The sequence below is a fragment of the Miniopterus natalensis genome, chromosome 4 (assembly GCF_054644295.1).
Source record: "Miniopterus natalensis isolate mMinNat1 chromosome 4, mMinNat1.hap1, whole genome shotgun sequence".
NCBI classification, from domain to species: domain Eukaryota; kingdom Metazoa; phylum Chordata; class Mammalia; order Chiroptera; family Miniopteridae; genus Miniopterus; species Miniopterus natalensis.
The window spans coordinates 64,804,498-64,823,933 of record NC_142084.1 but is presented as its reverse complement, the minus strand read 5'-3'; the positions used below and the strand labels follow the sequence as shown (position 1 = coordinate 64,823,933).

At 48.5% G+C, this 19,436-nt stretch overlaps 2 protein-coding genes across 6 annotated transcripts in view; one reads left to right on the top strand and one right to left on the bottom strand.

Annotated features, from left to right (window-relative positions):
* Positions 1 to 19,436, bottom strand: part of UHRF1 (ubiquitin like with PHD and ring finger domains 1) — a 60,113-nt gene that overhangs the window by 27,451 nt on the left and 13,226 nt on the right. For 2 of the 5 annotated variants that reach the window (XM_016197872.2, XM_016197874.2), the window contains exons 2-3: positions 10,739 to 10,824; positions 3,979 to 4,145 (exon numbers count right to left, since the gene is read on the bottom strand). In XM_016197872.2, the coding sequence (XP_016053358.1) occupies positions 3,979 to 4,131 (153 nt within the window). In that variant the 5' untranslated portion in view covers positions 4,132 to 4,145; positions 10,739 to 10,824. Of the gene's footprint in view, positions 1 to 3,978; positions 4,254 to 4,779; positions 4,853 to 5,433; positions 5,537 to 10,738; positions 10,825 to 19,436 lie in introns of those variants that run through there. The other 3 variants (XM_087816672.1, XM_016197873.2, XM_016197871.2) reach the window with 3 other exon arrangements.
* ARRDC5 (arrestin domain containing 5) lies at positions 9,191 to 19,143 on the top strand. The gene is made up of 3 exons (XM_016197875.2): positions 9,191 to 9,443; positions 10,688 to 10,893; positions 18,616 to 19,143. Exons 1-3 carry the CDS (start codon positions 9,191 to 9,193, stop codon positions 19,141 to 19,143), a joined length of 987 nt encoding a protein of 328 aa, XP_016053361.1.

The window sequence follows — 19,436 nt, the reverse complement described above, 5'->3', positions numbered from 1 at the left end:
TAGAGAGCGGGGGGGGGGGGGGGGGGGGGGAGAAAGAGAGAGACAATCGATCCATGTGAGAGAGACACATAGATTGGCTGCCTCCCTTACATGCCCTAACAGGGAACAGGGATCAAACCTGCAACCCAGGTACATGCTCTTGACCAGGAATCAAACCAGTGACCCTCTGGTGTGCAGGTTGACAGTCTAAACACTGAGTGATGCAGGCCAGGGCCTAATTTCTAATTTCTAATACAACAAAAACCAATGGACCTAATCCCCATCATCAGAAGCTCTTTGGGGTCCTCAATCACTTTGGAGAGTGGAAAGGGAGACTGAGACCAAACAGTCTGAGCACCCCTGCCCTGGAAAAATTCCTACAGCAAAGTGCCCCGGGGGACCTGTTCTAGCACATTCCACAGCAGATGAGTTCCCTGAGAGTACAACCTAGCTGCACCAGAGTGGAGCCTGGATCAAAGTACAGGGTGATTGGCACCCTACAGCCAGCATGACAGTTCTGTCAAGCACTTGATTTTTGTAAACAAAATGTATTGTGACTCCTATTGAAACATGTTCATTCATTTATATACTGTCTATGGCTGCTTTCCTGCTCTAGTGGTGGAAGTGAGCAGCCCCCAGAGAAGCAAATGTTTACTATCAGTCTCTTTAGAGACAGGGTCTGCTGACCCTTGGCTCAGAGGGTATATTCTACAGTTGGGAGCTCTCCAGGGGAAAAAGGGACCCTCCCTCATGCAGCCTAAAGGACAGGTCTCTGCAGGAGGACTGTCCTATTTGCTGCCTGACTCTGCCCTTTGGGAAGATAGGCAGCATTCTGAAAAGGCCAAAACAGCAGGGACATTTGGTGGGTCACTGTGACATGAGTGACCCTTGAAAGGCCATTCCCAGGATACCATTTCAATTGATCTTTCAAACTGACCTAAACAGAGCCTTTGAGCCCAACAAGGTCAATTTAGCTGTTCTCCTAAATTATCTACATAATTAGTAGTTCTCTATTGGGGGTGATTCTGTTCCCCAGAGGATACTTGGTGATGCTGGGGACATTCATGGCTGTCACAACTAAGGGTGCCCCTGGCACTGAGTGGGTGGGGCCAGGGATGTTGCTCAATACCCCACAGTGCCCAGGTTGGCCCCCCACAGGTAATGACCGGGTCCCCATATCAGGAGTGCCCGGGGGACAGTTGCTAAGCTGATTTATTGCACCTTTATCGTAAGCCAAGCACGGGGCTCATTCCTTCACGTCCATTACCTCACTGAATTCCTACCATGCCACAATGTGAACAGAAAGAGTAGCCCCATTTGAACTAAGAGAGTCAATGGCACCAAGCTACTTGGCCAGGGGACTAGGGAAGATTATATAACTAGAAAAGTATTGTACCTGAGCCTGTTCAAGGCTATGCCACAAATGACAGCGATTGTTATTTCTATGGGCAGCCAATAAACAGGCGCCAGATGCCTCTCCCCTTGCCCAGGCTGGGCCTGCCCCTGAAGTCCCTTCCCCCCATGCTCCCTGTATTTCCGCCAATCAAGCAGCATAACCGCCAACCCATTCAGCCTAAATAAGCTGCCACAAAACCCTCCCATATCCTGAAGACTCAGCTATGTTCTGCTTTATGGTCTCAGTCAACCTCACTGTAGAACTTGGACTGCTATGCCGTATTTCTTTAAAAAGGGGTGGGGGGAGAGTGTGTAGACTCTCTAGAACATTCTGGAAAAACAACAGCTCTCTTATACCCACTGGAAATTGCACTGCTTTCTATCACTACTAGTCTGGTCTGTTTGCAGACTTTACTTGCTTCAAGCTGCTGCTTGTGTGCTTTTGTCACCCACCCTCCTGTCAATGTCCACACCTCCTAGTGACCAGGCCAGTTCCTGGCCAGGCAACCTTGGGGAAATTGCATCAGGCTCTGAGGCCTGGCTTTCTTACCCGGAAGACAGAAACAACTACACGTTCGTTCCCTCACAAAGCCGCCGAGTGGGGCACAGGGAAGGAGAATGGGCAGCTTCTGGTAACTATAAAAGCTGTACTGTGAAAAGGCAGTATTTAGAGCCCTGTATCTCATCGCCAACAGCCTTAAAATTAAAAGCACTATTGACATGTCTAACGCACTTTGGTGTTGCTGTAATTATCATGCTTTGTAATTTACACAGATGTTATGAGACTTTTGAATGGACCAAATATTATGTGATGAATAAAGGGAGACAGGGGTTTGGTTATGTGGGTGTAGACATTTGTCAGAACTCCAAATGGTCTGCTTAAGATGTGTCTTGATATATACAAATATTACCTAAAAAGACGAGAACCACAAACAAATAGTGAACTCTAGTTAATGACAGGCATGCTGAGTGTTTAGGGGTAATATGAACTAGAGTCTGCAGCTTACTTTGAAATGCATTCCAAAAAATAAGACAAATTAGTGGACAGATAGAACAAGACAGAAAGCTGCGTCATAAAGTGACACACAAGGTATCAGTGGTAAAATCTAGGGGTAGGTATTTATGTGTTCATGGTTCTTTCAACTTTTCTGCATGTTTGCAATGTAAAAATTAAAATGAACAGTGTTTGGCACACAACAGGCAAACAAAATTACGCACTTTCTTGAACTTGAGAGGACTCGATCCAGCCTGCTTTTGAACTACACCATGAACTGCTTAGCAGGCACATGCAAGAGGTTTTCAGAAACTCTGTGAAAGGACCTCTGCTGAACAGACTGAGTGGCAAATCATAATCAGTGCGGATGCCACAAAAATGATCCACCCTTGGAAGAGGTGGGAGACAGCAGCCCAGTGGAGCTCCACTCACAGCCCTGCCTTTTTTCAACACGCACATGACTGCACAGTTAAATCCCCAAGTTTGCAGGATCGGCTTTCCCTCCCCAGGCAGGGCGGGTTAACTCAGATTCTTAAGACATTCAAGTCACCATATCTCTCACAGGAAGGAGGCTAAAGGTCTCCCAGTGAGCTGCAAGCCCAAGAAATTAATCATCAGGTCTCATTTCAAGTAAGCACACAGGATCCTCCCAACCCCCCAAAATCATGCCCAAGCGCAGAGTGTTTATTTTTCAATCTAGACACCAGATGGCGGCAGGATCCAGTTCAAAATGCGACAACAACAAAGTCCGGCACCCGGCCTAACTGAAGACACTTAATCCTGTACAATCTCTATACCACTGTCCCTACAGTCCACCCAACTCCAGACGGTCCCACCAGATGGGACCAGTACTTTGTTATACCATCTTCACCCACTCAGGGAAATCTCATTGACAGTACATTCCACCATCCCCCCAAGGGCAACTACAAAATTGGAAACCTCACCCAGTGCCACTGGCGAAAGCATCCCAATTTCGGGCAGCCACTAAAACAAGGGTGGCCATTTTAAATGCTACAAGGAGCTGAAGACAGAGTGCAAAGGAGGCAGAGGAGCAAGGCCACAGACCACGGCACCAGCCCCTGCTCACAGGCAGCCCCAGCAAGAGCAGGCCCAGAGTGGCAGAAATTCCTGATTTGCAAGCATCATCTCCCACCTCTGAGTAAGCTGATCCAAATTTCTAGAAAACACACCCTGTGGGGTCAAACTCTAAATAGGTGCAGGCCGTGGGCCACCAGTGTATGTTTCAAAGAACAACTGGTCCCTTCTGTCCTAGTGTTTAACAAATAATTATTCTAGGCTCTTCTTGAAATTCGTCAGCTCTCAGTCAGCTTTCTTTTCCTAGAAATTATTTTGAGAAGCTTCAAAAACAATAAAATAAAGAGAGAGTTTAAGAGTCCAAATGCTACAGATTCGAGTGCCAGCTGCCTGCCCAGTGTGTCAATCTGTGAGTTGAGCCTTTGTTCCTGGCTCAGGCATTTGAGTTTTCTGTGGAGACATGAAGCGGGACCGGATGAGGGGGGAGACTGAATGTGCTGGTGGCGGAGGAGCAAAGCCTGGACGAGACAAGAACAAAGGTGCTGGGCGGCGGGCAGCCTGCAGGGCGGGTTTACCTGCTTGCCCCTGTAGAAAAGCCTCTGTAGGCCTGGCTCCACGTGGAACAACTCCTGGATCTTCTTCCTCAGCTCTTCCACCTTGGTCAGCCTGGAAAGCGAGTCCACTGAGTGGGTCACCTTCCCATCCATGGTTCGAACCTGGATCCACATGGTGCCTGTTGGTGCTGAGGGCAGAGAGTGGATCCTTCCGTCAGTTCTACCGCTGCCACCACCAGGCAGTACCATCCTTGGGTCATCCTTGCTTTGTCCAGTCTGTGGGCACCCAGAAACTCCCTGAACGCCTTCCCAGCCCCCTAGTCCCCACAGACTGCCAGAGCTAACCCAGGGCCTGGCAGAGTAAATTAAGGAATTAATGCATAAATGACTAACACCCGTGTACGGCTTAGGAAGAAGGGTTAATTAGGGGAAGGCAAACGGCACCTTGGACCACTCAGTCCAACCCACACTCCCCCTTCAGAGGAAAAGGACACTAACGTTAAGAGGAAGGGCACAGCAAAACGGTGAGGGATCGAGTTTGCTCATTCATTCATTCATTCATTCATTCAATCCCTGAATTAATACTGACGCAAGAGGGAAACCCAAAAGTCCGACGCAGGTAGGAACTTCAGAAGTCCCTGGGAACTCACTAAGTGCAAAGGGGGAAGAACCCCACCGGAGACACGCGAGCCCCGGACCCCTCGGTGCTAGCGACCCCCGTCGCCCCCTCCCCGCGCGCGCGCGTGACTCGGCCGTCCCAGTGGTGGCCATGGCAACCGGCCGCCCCGTCCCGGCCACCCCGCAGTGCGCTGCGCGTCTCACCTCAGTCCCACAGCGGCTACGCGCGCCGGCTCCCGTTTCCCGGACCCCGACTCACGTCCTGGAGCCCCTCTTATCCTCCCTCCCGCGTGAGTGGGCCAGGCCAGCGAGCCCACGCCCACCCCCACCCCCGGGACCGATAGAGGGGCCCCTCGCGCCAGGTCCCGCCCCCTCACTTGATCCGCCTCGTTCATTCGCTCCGCCGCGCCAGGCCGCCCCGCCCCGCTCGCTCCCCATTGGCCCAGACATGCCCGGGGAACTAAGGGCGCGCGAAATCGGGCTCCGGCGCGACAATTGAATCGCGGGGCGCCCCGCGCGCAGGCGCGGAGCCTGACACGCTCCCCCGCGGCTCTCCCGCCCTCCCCCACCCAGCCGGCGCGACCCCCGCGGAGCTCTGGGGATGTTCCGCCCGCCGGAGCCCAAGTCCGGAATTCCGAAGGCGACTGCCTAGGGCGGGCGGGGCTAGGGGCAGAGCCCGAAACCGCGTGCAGGGCCGGCCCGGCGCGGGGCACGCGGGCACCGGAGCTGACCGCGCGTCTCTGGCCGCTCCTGAAAGTTTTGCAAAGTCTCAGCGCCCAGTGCGCTGGGTTTTCCTCCCCTACCCCCCCCCACACACACACCGGTCCGGCTGGTGCCCAAATCCGCCCGGCCTCTCACCTCTCCGGCCGCCTGGACCACTCGCCTGCCTGCGCGCCTGGCCCGCCTGAGGATGGCGATAGAGCCGCGTGCGTGCGACCCGGATCGCCCAGCCTGCCAACACTGCCCGCCGCGCTGCCAGCTGCTCTGATCTTTTTCCCGCGAAAACTCGGCTTTGGGAGTTGCGGGACCGCGGGAGGCCACGCCGGGGGCGGGCGCCTGCGTGGCGATTGGCCGCCGCAGTGGCGCCAAGCAAGAAAGGGGGTGGGGGGCGCCCCCGCCTCAGTCCACCCCCCCTCCCAGCGGGCCACGGCCCCGCCCCGTTCTGCGCGCTCTGCTGGGTGTGCCCAGCGTACAACACGGCAACGGGGCCCAGTCGTGGGACCTGGGTCCCCCCACCATGCGTGCCCTCCCGGAGCTCTAGGGACCCCCCAGAATAGAGACCAACTGATCTACTAAGTCTGTTCCTGCAGCTCCCCCCCCCCCCCCCCCCCCCCCGCCCAGAGCACGCATTGATCAGTAGGGCAAGGAAGGCTGCAATCAATGTCTAAACACTGCAGGAAAATGTGGGGGGGCCTCCAGGAGACCTCCGGCATCCTGATGGCCAGCCTTATCGCCCCCAGTCCCACTTCTTAGCGTCGGAGCCCGCCAGCACTCCCACTCTACCCACCCGTGGTACTTGTTTGCTGGTCCCCCCCCCCCTCCCCGCCTCATTTTCCCGCTTTTTCCTAGCTGTCCAGGCGGGAAAGGCAGCCCTGCCCCCTCTGCCCTGCCTGCTCTGCTCAGGCCAGTCTTGGCGGGCACCCATGCTGGGCACCTACAAAGCGTCTGGACAGAGAGATCAGAGCTAGGGGCCCACCAAGTGGGCAAGGCTGACCCTGTGGGTGGTCTCCAGGAGGGTAAATTCTTATCTGAGGAGACAGGCAAGTAATGAATAAATGAAGCAAAATGTTTCAGAATGAAGCAACAGCTGGAGAGTGACCAGTGGCCATGTGGGGGTGGGGAGAGAGAATATTCTGGTTGAGATGGAGAGGTGGGCCTCTCTTGGAACATGATATTTGATCTGAGATCCGAGAGGAGAAACCAAGGACAGATGGGTCCAGGAAGGGAGGGCAAGCTCAGAGGCGGGAAAAGGCCAAGAGGTGTAGGAGGAGCAGCAAGGAGGCCAATGTAGCTGGACAGACAAAGCAGACGGTTAGGAGGGGATGAGGTCAGAGGGGTGTCAGATAAGACCTCACAGGCCACCAGGAGGACTTTGATCTTTCTCTTGGGAGCAGCAAGTAGCATGGGAGGACTGTGAGTAGAAAAATGACGTGTTACCATTTATGTTTTTACAAGGTTTCTCTGACACTATGTAGAGTAGGTTCCATCTTGGCACTGGCTCACCTGCTTTGATTTTCCCAGTGTTGACAGAATCATGCCTCGCCAAAGATGTCCACATCCTAATCTCTGGAGTTTGTGAATAGGATACCTTCCATGGTAAAAGGGACTTTGCAGATGAGATTAAATGAAAGCTCTTGAGATGGGGAAATATCCTAGATTATCTAAGCTGGCCCAATATCATCACAAGGATCCTAATAAGTGGAAAGAGAGAAGAGAGGGTTAGAGTCAGAGAAGGAGATATGACAACGGAAGTGGTGGTTGGAATAAGATCAATAGGCAAGGAAGATGGGAAGCCTCTAGAACCTAGAAAAGGCAAGGGACATTTTCTCCTACACCCCTAGAACACCTGTCAACATCTTGATTTTAGCCCCTTAAAACCCATTTTAGACTTACCTCCAAAACTGTAAGAGAATTAAATTGTGTTGTTTCAAATCACTAAATTTGGGGTCATTTGTTATAGCAGCCATAGGAAACTAATACACTCCAATACACAAAGTCCAGATGCTGCTAACTTTTTCCAGCCTCAGGACTCTGTATTACCAAATGCATTTCTGAGTGCTCAGCCATCAGCCACATAAAGATCATGTCACAGGTGTGAGCAGGTATCAAGCAGGTCTATTGGAGCTGTGACGCAAATGAGACCTTCCAAATTGCGAACACCTGCTGCAGGAACCTGGCCTGTTCCTGCTGAGAACATATCATCTACTATGCCTGCTGTTGCAAAAACTCAGCATGGCCCAATGGGTAATACATTCTTTGTGCACCGTTGCTGAAGGGCACAGCCCACGCCAGACACCTCTTTCTGCAGTGAAAACCAAAAAGAGGTGTCTGGCTTTCACTGCAGAAAAGCCACGAGGACTAGTGACACATGGCCCCATTTCTCTAGTCATTTCGAGACAGTGGGTTTGCTTGGGTTAATTAACAAACATGAATAAGACACTATGCCAAGTACCCTGGCCAGGTGGCTCAGTTGGTTAGAGTGTTTTCTGGATGAGCCAAGGTTGCAGGTTCCATCTCTGGTCAAGGCACATACAGAAGTCAACCAATGAATGCGTAGATGGGTGGAGCAACAAATTGATGTTTCTTTTTCTCTCTTCCTCTCTCTAAAATCAATTTTTTTAAAAAAGTGAGAGAGAGAGAGCCCTAGCCAGTTTTGCGCAGTGGTTAGAGCATCAGCCTGCAGACTGAAGGGTCGCTGGTTTGATTCTGGTCAAGGGTTTCTCTCTCTGTCTCTCCTGCTCCCTTCCATTCTCTCTAAAAAATCAATGGAAAAAATATCCTCAGATGAGGATTAATAAAACAAAACAAAACAATACTATGCCAAGAATCTCCAAAAGACACAAACCCTTCAAGGAGACAAGATGTTGATATCCACAAAAGACACAACATAAATTAAAACAAGATACAGCAAAAATGATGAATGAGGCCTGCCAGAGTCTGGAGAATGGACACTTTCTAGTGCCTCTTCTGTGTTAGTGTCACTCCCACTTAGGCACTGGCCCATCTGCCAATCAGACACCAGGAATAACCACTAGGTTGCAAAAGACCTGTTTCCCTTTTGCAAAATGATATGCTCTTCAAGGTCAGTGAAACATTCAACAAAATTTTATTGACCTCCATTGTCGGAATCAGGCCCTGGATCCAGCAGAGATTGGTGAACGCAAAGCTTACTTGGACAAAGTCCCGCCCTAGAGGCACTTCTCCCAATGGGGGAGACACAGGCATAAAGAGAAATGTCAGTTGTGCAGGGAGATGGTTCTTCATGACTGTGTCCATGTGTAGGTGGACCACACAGTGCCCTGAGAAGCTTCAGTTCACATCAGATTTCATGTCCTGGTCACATTTTTAATTTTTTCCTAACAGACTGATATGAATATAACACCATTAAAATGAAAATGATTGTGTGTACACAAAAACAATGAATCCTGAGAGGCACACATACCACATTTGGGGGCCATCTGATGGGGCAGAAAACATCTCTGGGCTCATTCTATTGTGCCTCTCCATCTGTACATGGAGCTCATAACACCTACCTCAGCAGAGTGGTTGGATGAATTCTTCCCACCCAAGGCCTCTAAACCCCTGGCATGACGACAGGTGTTCCCTATGTGGCAGGAATGTTGGCGTCTTATGGTTGTTTTTGTTTGCTTGTTATTTTCTAGGAAAAGGTGGCCAGGCCACCATGTCACAAACCAGTGAGGACTCTGGGATTCTCAAGCTGCTGCCCCCTCCCAAGCAACAACCTTGCCTCCCCTCCTCCTGGTTATTGGGGATCCCTTCCCAGAACCCTGGCTGGATGATGTCACAGACAGGTGACCTCACTGAGGCCAAGGAATCCGGCATCTCAGTGGCATGGAGGAGAGGGGAGGATGTTTCTCTACCAGCCCAACCCTCCATGTCTGTGGTGAAGTCAATTGAACTAGTGCTGCCCAAGGATGCGGTCTACCTGGCCGGCTCCTGCATAAAAGGGCAGGTAGTTCTAAACCTGAACAGCACCCTGGTGGACCCCATTGTGAAGGTGGAGCTTGTGGGAAGGGGTTACGTGGAGTGGAACGAAGAAACTGGGGCATCCCGTGATTATAGCAGAGATGTTATTTGCAACAACAAGGCCGACTATGTACACAAGTCAAAGACGTTCCCAGTGAAGGGTAAGGACAAGGCCAGCAGCCAACCCTAACCATAATAGGAACCTAGGTCTGGAAGGTAAAGACATCTATAGTTATCAACAAATCCCCGAGATATCAGAAATGGGCAAAGATACGATTCTTCCCTAGCAAGAAATCCATGTAAAACAATGATCATCAGATACACGGAAATAAGATATAAGGAGCTAGTCTTGGAGGTCTTTCCAAAGAGGTGACAACAAGGGCACAAATATGAGTGATAGGAGGGACACTAGCCATGCAGATATCTGGGGGAGGAATAGCAAGATGCCAGATCTTAATACTCAGCAATTATGTAGTCTCTCTGTGCCCAGTTAAGTCATCAGGAAAATGGAAATAACAAGTCCTGCCTCATGAGATTTCTTTGAGGGCTTAATGATTTAATGGCTTAGATAGTGCAGGGCATACAGTAAGTGCTTGATAAGTGTTAATTCTTTCAACCAAAACACTCCCCTGCCCAGCACCACCCCAGCATTAGGCACCACCCCTCCTTCCCCATTTCCAAGAGTCCGCCTTTCCCCTCAAAGCATCAGCTTCAAGCCTGCAATAGGTTCATTCATTTATTTCACATTTAGTGAGCACCTACTGTATACAACACTATGCCAGGTGCTGGGGATACAGCAGTGAAGAAAACTGATATGGTCCCTGGTGTCACTGGGTTGCCTTCAGGCAGGAAAAACACAATCATAAGAGGTTTTTGGAGAAATGCAAAAAAAAAATAAGTTCACAGAAATGGGGGCAGTGTGAGTTTCTCCTTGGTCCTCAGTCACCACTCAGTCAATCAACAAATATTAAGCACCTACTGTATGCTGTGCTTACAGTGCACTGAAGACTGAGCTCCATGAGGGCAAGGAGATTTGGCTGTCTTGCTGCAAACGCAGCCTTAAAGAGCTTCAGGATGTGTTTGTTGAATGAATGTGTGACTGAATCATGGGGACCAGTTTCTCAGGCCCAAGGCAGAACTGAGCAAGTCCCTGTCAGTATTTTGGAGTGACCACACCAGCCTTGTCACCCACTGGGGGCATCCCCTTCCAGCCCAGCTGAGGCCTAGGCCTAATACTTATGGGCCATTCAGGTCCCTAAACACACATAGCTCGGCCTAGCTCAGGGACAGACAGACCAGGTCCCGAACAACCGCTCCACCAAAACAATAACTAAAGAGGAAAACAAAATGAAAAAAAAAAAAAGCTTCTAGAATCTTCTGATGGGTCGGTGTGTTTTGCTTTCAGATAATTGGTTAAGTGCAGGCAGCCACACCTTTGATTTCCATTTCAACTTACCTCCCAGGCTTCCTTCTACCTTCACCAGCAAAATTGGCCATGTCTTCTACTTCATGCAAGCCTCCTGCATGGGCCGGGAGCACATTCTAGGAAAGAAGAGAATGTACTTGTTGGTTCAAGGGACTTCTGACTTCCACAGAGAAAACCCACTGCAGGTAGTAATGGGGAAGGAGCAGTGGTGGGGCTTGTCCTCAAAACTCCAGGGAGGCAGGGGGCATGTGTGTGAGCAAGGGACAGAGAAGGCCCTGGCAGGGAAGAAGGGAAAGGTGTTGGACGCTCCCCAGGTCCAATGAGTTCACAAGTGTGAATCAGAAACCAGGGCAGTAACTAAGCCAGTGGACTCAACCTGGGTGATTCTGGCCTGCCCCACCGGGGAACACTGGGCAATGTCTGGGGACATCTGTCATTGTCACAACTGGGTATGCTCCTGGCTTTGGCGGGTGGAGGCCGGGGATACAGCTTATCACCCTACATGCCCAGGACGGGCCCCCACAGAGAACTATCAGGCCCCAATATCCTTGACCTTGCAGTAAGTCAAGACTGAGCCGAGGTCCCCTTGTCACCCCCTGGATGAGAGAGAGGCTTGGACACTCAGTGACTCTCCTCAGGCTTTGAGCACTCAGACAAAGCAGATGGTGTCTCCCACCCTCCCCCCAAGAAGCAATGGAAGGGGGTAGCCTCCATCCCAGGGGAAGGAAAGTCATGTCGCATCAGTCTGCCTGAGCAGAGGAGGTTTTCTGGATGGCCTCTGGAGGCCCTGGTACAGAGGTGGAAGTTGGGCGGGTGGAGGAACGTTGGCCACAGTCACTTCACCTTCCTGGGGACTCATTTGCTATCTGTGTGGTGGCTGAGAGGGCTGGCATTTTCGTTTTTTGAGGCCCAGATTAAAATCTCAAATCCCCCCCCCCCACCTGCTGTGTGACCCTCTAGAAGTGATCTTGCCTCTCTGTTCCTCCATGTCCTCATCTGGGCTGAGAGATAGTGCTTGCCTCCTAGGTTGAGGAGGGAGCAATGAGTGGACTTAGTGCAAGTAAGTTTGGGGCTTCACAGAGTGCCTGGCAAAGAGCAGTAAATCTTGTCGCTGTTGCCACCACCTGTATTGTTATCTGTGTAACAAGGGTTATTTCTAGCTTGGCCAACCTCATGGAATGGTCTAGGGGGCTGCCCGGAGAGGTAGATGCTTAGAGGGTGGATCAGCCCTGAGATGAGCAGATCTGAGCTCAAGGCCTGCTTGGCTCCCTGCTCCCTGTGTGACCTTGAGCAGACTATGTCCCTTCTCTGGGCCTCCCTTCAGAAGTAGTCTGGAGTGCAGCGGGCACACGGCAGGGGTTAGGGGCAAAACACTGACTGAGTCAGACCCCACTTTATATCTCCACTGCCAGACTCTTCATTAGCCAGATGGCCTTGGGCAATTAAGAGCACCTTGCAGAGCTTAGATTGTCCTGATCCGTATAATGGGAATAATTAACAATAATAACAATAATAATAATAAAACACTTCCCTCAGTGGGTGCCTGTGAGGACTGCTAAGCACCAAGCACAATGTCTACACATAGGAGGTACCCAGGAAGTGGGAAGAGCTAAAATCACTATCACAGCAACAAAGGGAGTTATCACAGATAAGTTTTGAGAGTATGAAAATTCTGTTTTCTTTCCAACTACCCAGTACTGTTTTAACCAGACTGGTCAGAGGAGGCCTCTTGGAGGAGGTGGCATTTTAGTAAAGAATTGAAAGAGGAGAGGGGGAAAGCCATGGGGGTAGAGTGTTTTAGGCAGAGGACACAACATATACAAAGGTCCTGAGGCAGGATAGAGTGTATGGGGCAGGGAGAGGGCAGGAGCTGGGGGGCCAGGGAAGAGGCTCAAGTTCAAGTAGAGGCAGAATTTTTTTTTTTTAATCCTCACTTGAGGATGTTTTTGTCATTGCTTTTCAGAGAGAGTGAAAGTGGGGGTGGGGGGAGAAAGAGAGAGAGAAACATTGATGTGAGAGAGACACATCAATTGGTTGCCTCTTGCATGAACCCCGAATGGGGCTGAGCCCGCAACCAAGGTATGTACGCGCCCTTGGCCGGAATCGAACCTGGGACCCTTCAGTCTGAGGGCTGACACTCCAACCACTGAGTCAAACCAGCTAGGGCTAGAGGCAGAGTCTTAACCCCCAACAGTCAGTCCTCAGAGCAGACCGTCAAAGTCAGGTGATGACCCTCCTCCACCCACAGCTCTCCAGGGCTCCTACCTTCCTTGGGGTAAAAGCCCAAGTCCTCCACATGGTCCTACGTGACCTGCCCCCATCTCCTCTGTGCCCTCACCTCTTCCTTCTCTCCTCCTTGCTCACTCTGCTCCAGCCACATGGGCTTCCTCCCTGTTCCTCCAACACATAAGGAACAGTCCTGCCCCAGGGCCTTTGCACAAGTTGTTCCCTCTGTTTGGAACACTATAATGTGACCTTCCTATCCTTCTGATCTTTGCTCAGAAGCCATGTCTTCACTAACCTGCATTGCTGATAGCCAAATAAACTGCCACAAGCCCATGTGGTGCAATTTAGCCACATCTATCCATATTAAAACGAACATGCACTTTGCCCCAGCCATTCCCCTTCTAGAAATTTCTCCTACTGATAGTCTTTCGCATGTGCGACATGACTTCCCACAGCACTGTTTATAGTGGCAAAAAATTGGAAAGTCTAATGTTTGTTGCTAAGGGAATTGTTTTAATAGGAGTATTAAAAAAAAAAACAAAAAAAAAAACCACCCCACAATAGTGAGAGAGAGAGACAGAGACAGAAAGAGGCAGCCCAGCCCCCCTTGTCAGGATCTCCAAGTCACTGGGTTGAATGAATACAAAGCAAAGTTCAGAATAGCAGGTCTAGCCTGGTACAGTTGGTGGTGAAAACAAATTACTTCCTTGCAGGTGTAACTAACATCTCTGGAAGGAGAGCAGAGCAACTGGCAACAGATGCTGCCTCCTGGGAGGGGGCAGGGGAGCTGGGAGCAAAGAGCAAAGAAACTTTTCCCTTTCCACTTTTTGTTTTTAACAGCTTTATTGAGATATAATTCACATACCTTAGAATTCACCCTCTTAAAGCTTACACAGAGTTATGAAACCATCACCACAGTAGATTTTAGAACATTTCATCACCCCCAAAAGAAATCTTGCATCCCTTAGCTGCCACACCCAATCTCCCTTTGCCTCCACTCTCTGTCTCTGTGTATGTGCCTGGTCTGGGCATTTCACATGCATGGAATCACACACTGTGTGGCCTTTTGTGTCTGGCTGCTCTCACTGAGCATCAAGGTCCATCTGCGTTGTAGCGAGTGTCAGAGCCTCACTCCTTTTTATGGTTAAATCAGTGCATGCATGGGCCACACTTTGTGTATCCGTTCACCCATTGATGGACACTTGGGTTGCTTCCTTGGTTATTGTGAATCATGCTGCTGTGAACATTCAAGTGCAAGTTTTTGTGTGGGCATGTGTCTGTTTTCCTTTCTCTTGGGTGGATTCCTGGAGTGGAATTGCTGGGACAGGTGGTAACTCTGTTTCACCTTTTGAGGAACTGCCTGTTTTCCACAGCCACAGCAACATTTTACCTTGCTGCCAGCAACACAAAGGGTTCTAATTTCTCCACATCCCCTCCACTGTTTTTTATTTTTTTTTAAATATATCTTTATTGATTTCAGAGACAGGAAGGGAGAGGGAGAGAGAGAGAGAGAGAGAAACATCAATGATGAGAGTACCGCTTCTGATGGCCGTGTCCAAAAGCAATGATGGACATGCACTGCTATGTCCATCTCCTCAACCAGAGCAGGTCTTCCCTGCTATGGGTTTTCCCTAAACTTGACACCAAGTAGATACAAATAAAAACCAGTTGAATGAACGAAGCCCCCCAAAGTTTCATACGTGCTGAAGGAATACAGGTTTCAAAAACCTCTCAGGTCCAAGAACGCTAGTGTTGGCTTTGCATTGGAAATGTTACCGGGAATCAGGGCCCGTTGCCCCACCGGGCCTGTCAGGCGTGGAGGTCTCCTGAACCACAGTTGGTACCTCTTGACCCCTCCTTCAGGACCAGGGCAGAACTGCCAACTTGGCCATGAGTTAGAGCAGAGAGTTCCTTAATGCTGCAGGGTCCTAACGCATGCAACGGAATTTCGAATAACAGTAGAAGGATTTAGAACCTAAGCACCCCGCACTGAGCCTTCCGAGAGGACAGGAAGCACGGGAAGGCTAAAGAGAAACTGGGGCCGCAGGGACGGGGCAGGAGATGCGGGCCAAAGGGGTCAGGGGTCGCCCGAGGTCTCCAAAAGGAAACACGGTGGCCCTGGAGCAGTGCTTTTCAAACTTCACTCAGATCATGACCCATAAGTGGGTTACAAAATCAATTTAGCAGGTTGCAAGCATATTTCTGCAAAATGAAAGGCTAGGAAAGACCAAAATAGAAAATGTCAATTGTGTGGGTTGCAAACATTTATGTTTATATAAATTTATAAAAATTATATATATATGGAGAAAGAACAGAGAATAAAATAAGTAGAATAGAAAATATTTTTAACAATCAGTTTGGTGGGTTGCAATCAACTTGAAGTGAAAGAACAGAGTTTTCCAGAAAAAATTTAACTTGGTAAGTTACAACCAGCTAATTTTTATAAATTTTTTATTTTATATAAAACAAAATAATAGAATAGAGTAAGTAGACTTGAAATAACAAAAATAAATTCTGAGGGTTGCAACCACCAGTTTTTAAATGAATAGAATAAATAGAATAAAGTAGAACAGGAAATATCTGCAGGCAAGTAACAAGGATAAACAGAATTTCATAAAACTTGTTTCTCTTTCACAGGTCTAGGTGGAGATGTACATACTAGGTTTCTATTTTTTGCCGCAATGTTAAAATCTATGTTTTAACTGTGAATTGTGGTTTTTAAAAAAAGGATAAGCCGGGCCAGCATGGCTCAATTGTTGAGCGTGGACCCATGAACCTGGGAGTCGTGGTTCAATTCTGGATCAGGGTACATACCCAGGTTTCAGGCTTGATCCTCAGTAGGGGGCATGCAGGAGGCAGCCGATCAATGATTCTCATCATTGATGTTTCTCTCTCTCTCCCCACCCCCCATTCTCCTCTCGGAAATCAATAAAAACATATTTTTTAAAAAAAGGAATAGCTCTAGCCAAATGGCTTAGTGGTTAGAGTGTCAGCCCTCGGACTGATGGGTCCTGGGTTCTATTCCCGTCAAGGGCACATACCTCTGTTGCAGGCTCAATCCTTGGCTCGGTTGGGGCGCTTGCATAAGGCAACCAATCGATGTGTCTCCCTCACATCAATGTTTCTCTCCCCCCCACCTTGCTCCCTTCCACTCTCTCTGAAAAGCAATGGGAAAAAATATCCTGGGGTAAGGATTACCAAAAAAAAGGAATAATATATGGTAAATACTGTATGTGGCTTGCAAAGCCTAAACTATAATTATTATTGGTTCCTTTACAGAAAAAGTTTGCCAACTCATACCCTAGAGAAACTTGTGGGTGTAAGCCCAAGAAAATTGTTTTCAGGCTGCTCCTTTAGCACTTTTGTGATGTCAAACACATGGAAATAAATGTCCACTATGGGGGATGGATAAATTATTTTGCAACACATTCAATTGCATTCGTGAAGACAAAGAACCTTCAGAATGACAGGCACGAACGTGAATGCATTTCAAACACAGAATCTTGAGCTAAAAAAAGCAAGTTGCTGGGAGACATATGCAGTTTGACTTATTGAAAACATTAAAATATGTAGAACAATAATGTATACTTATGTTGCAAATAGATGTATTCCTAAATAATATAAAATTCTATGAGAACCACAAATGCCAAATTCAGATCATAGCTGCCTGTGCAGAGAAGAGGGAGCAGTGAGGTAAAGCCCACAGAACCCACAAAATTTCAGTCTAATTGATAATGCTTTATTTCTCAAACTTATTGGAAGATACATTTTAGGTTTTTATATTATTCTTTACACGCTTTTTTCCTAAAACATATCTTGTTTATAAACATGTGCAGGTACCAGAAAGTGATTACTGCCCTGGCCAAAGTGGCTCGGTTGGTTAGTGTGTCATCCCGGAGTACACCAAAAGGTGGTGGGTTCCATCCCCAGTCAGGGTGTGTGAAGGAGGCAACAGATCGATGTTTCTTTCTCACATTGATGTTTCTCTCTCTCCCTTCCTCTCTCTAAAAATCAATTTTTAAAAAACTTTTAAAAAGAAAGTGATTACTATAAAATTCAAGATAGTTGCATTTGGGGGGCTGAGTGGGTGGCTGGGCATATATGAAGGACTTTGGGGGGAAACTGGCAAATTTCTACTTCTTGACTTGGGTGGCTATTACAGAGTATTGGCCTTATAATAATTCACAAAGTTATACATTTGCTTTGTGGGGTTTTCTGTATCTGAATTGTATTTTTAAGTAATTTTTTAGTTTTTAAAAAATGAATAGATTTAATAACCCCCAAATTCAGGGTAATGGTTACCTCCAGGAAGGGAGCAGATGATGGCATTGGGAAGAGGTCCATGGGGGCTTCAACTAGATTGCTGATGTTTTATATATTTTTATTTTAAATTGTGGCAAAAATACATAACTTAAAATTTGCCATCTTAACCATTTTAAGCGTACAGTTCAGTAGTGTTTACATTCACATGGTTGTGCAATACTGATGTTTTATTTCTTAAGTGAACAGAGCTCTGAAGCAAATTGTGAGAAGTCCTACCTGCTAATAAAAACAGAAACAGCAGTGCTGTGCCAATAAATGGTTAACAACCTGCTCTGGTGCAAGACAGCTCTAATGTGCAATGTTTGCCAATTTCTATGGTGTAAATACTCCCATCATGGTCAGTTTCAAGTTACCAACCTCATGTCACTAATGGGAAGTTGGAGGGGAGTTTGCAAGTATTTGTTATACTATTCTCCCCCCCACCCCCATGCTTAAAGGGAATAAGCTCACAGGTGAATTCTAAGCCCACCCACATTACATCAAATCTTTTAAATATTAGCCACACACACACAAAAAAAAAGTTTCTCAAGCCACACATTAAATATAATGTATATGTGACTTTGTTTGCAACCCAGCAGCTGACTAGTTGATATAAGGGCTGCATTTTGAAGCATTTATTTTCATTTTAATTTAATTTTTATCTTTTTAAATATAGCTTATTGATTTCAGAGAGAGGAAGGGAGAGGGAGAGGAAGAGATAGAAACATCAAGGATGAGCGAGTCGTCAGTGATCGGCTGCCTCCTGCATGGCCCCGACTGGGGACAGAGTCCGCAACTCGAGCATGTGCCCTGACTGGGAATCGAACAGCGATCTCCTGGATCCTAGGTCAATGCTCAACTGCTGAGCCACAGCCAGCCAGGCTGAAGCATTTATTTTAACACATTACATAATTTCAACTCTATAGTTTTTTCATGATTCAGAGCCCATCATATTTCCTTCTTAAATCTGAATGACTCGGATAAGCCCTAGTCTTGGGCTTAGACTGTAAGACATTCCTTTTCTCCCAGAAAACCAAGGCTCAGAGAAAAACCACTTGTTCAAGGTCACACAGCAAGTGAGTAATGGAGTTGGGGATAAAGCTAGGCTCTTATGGATTTCTTAGCCCTATTTTACATATAAGGAAATTGATACTCAGAATGACAAAGGGCTTTAATTAAAGGAAGCCGGGAGATGACTCCAGGCTTTTGGCTACAAAATCCCTAAGATTCCAGATTCCATCTCCATGCCTTTTACTAGGAGAATCCTAAAAGAATCAAGGCTTGGAAGAGCTAAAATAGTGGGATGTAAGGTAGGGGAGTGGATCTTGTGGCCACAATCCCTCACAGTTGTCCATTGCCCCCAACCCAACCTGTTCTAGAATCCTGTGTTTGTGGAGACTGAGAAGAAAGTCTCCTACAACTGCTGCATCCAGGGCACCATCTGTCTACAGATCCAGATGGAAAATAACACCTTCATGCCAGGGGAGAGGGTCATCTTCACCACGGAGATCAACAACCAGACCAGCAAGTGCATCAAGACTGTCATCTTTGCCCTCTACACCCACGTGCAGTATGAGGGCTTCACACCCAGGGCGGAGCGGCGGTCACGGGTGGACAGCAGGGAGCTGCTCCGGCAGGAGGCCAACACCCAAATCACACCCTTCAACACCACCAAGATCGTTAGTATCTTCAACCTCCCTCAGGTGTTGTCTGTGAGCAGCGACATGCAGGACGGCGATATCATGAGCACCCAATACGAGCTGGTCAGCACCGTCCACCTGCCCTGGTCCCTGACCAGCGTGAAGGCCAAGGTTCCCATTATCATCACCAGCACCCCCCTGGACTCAGACAGCTGCACGCTGCAGGATGAGGAAGCGTTACCCGTGAGCGAGGATTACCAGAATTAAGTGCCCAAACTTCTAAATACTAAAAGCTTTATCACTCTACCAGCAGCCCTTTCTTTGTCTTGCACAGATAGCCTTCAGATGAGTCTGGGTGTGGGGAGCACATTACCTAAACCTCCCAAGCTCCAGCCACTTGGGTATCCATTTCTCCCAGTCCCAGAAAGTTCACCACCAGGAGGGAACAAAGGGAACTGACAAGCCTTCCAGGACCCCAACTCCAGACCCATCTCCTCACTGGGGTTTTCTGGTGCCCAAACCAGGGTTCCTCGGCCAGGGGTGGTTCTGTCTTCCAGGGG

Excerpts from the sequence above, each read along its gene's own strand:
- ARRDC5 (XM_016197875.2), top strand. The coding sequence starts at position 9,191 with ATGTCTGTGGTGAAGTCAATTGAACTAGTGCTGCCCAAGGATGCGGTC. Across the intron at positions 9,444-10,687 it reads AAAGACGTTCCCAGTGAAGG|ATAATTGGTTAAGTGCAGGC; the intron begins GTAAGGACAAGG and ends TTTTGCTTTCAG. Across the intron at positions 10,894-18,615 it reads ACAGAGAAAACCCACTGCAG|AATCCTGTGTTTGTGGAGAC; the intron begins GTAGTAATGGGG and ends AACCTGTTCTAG.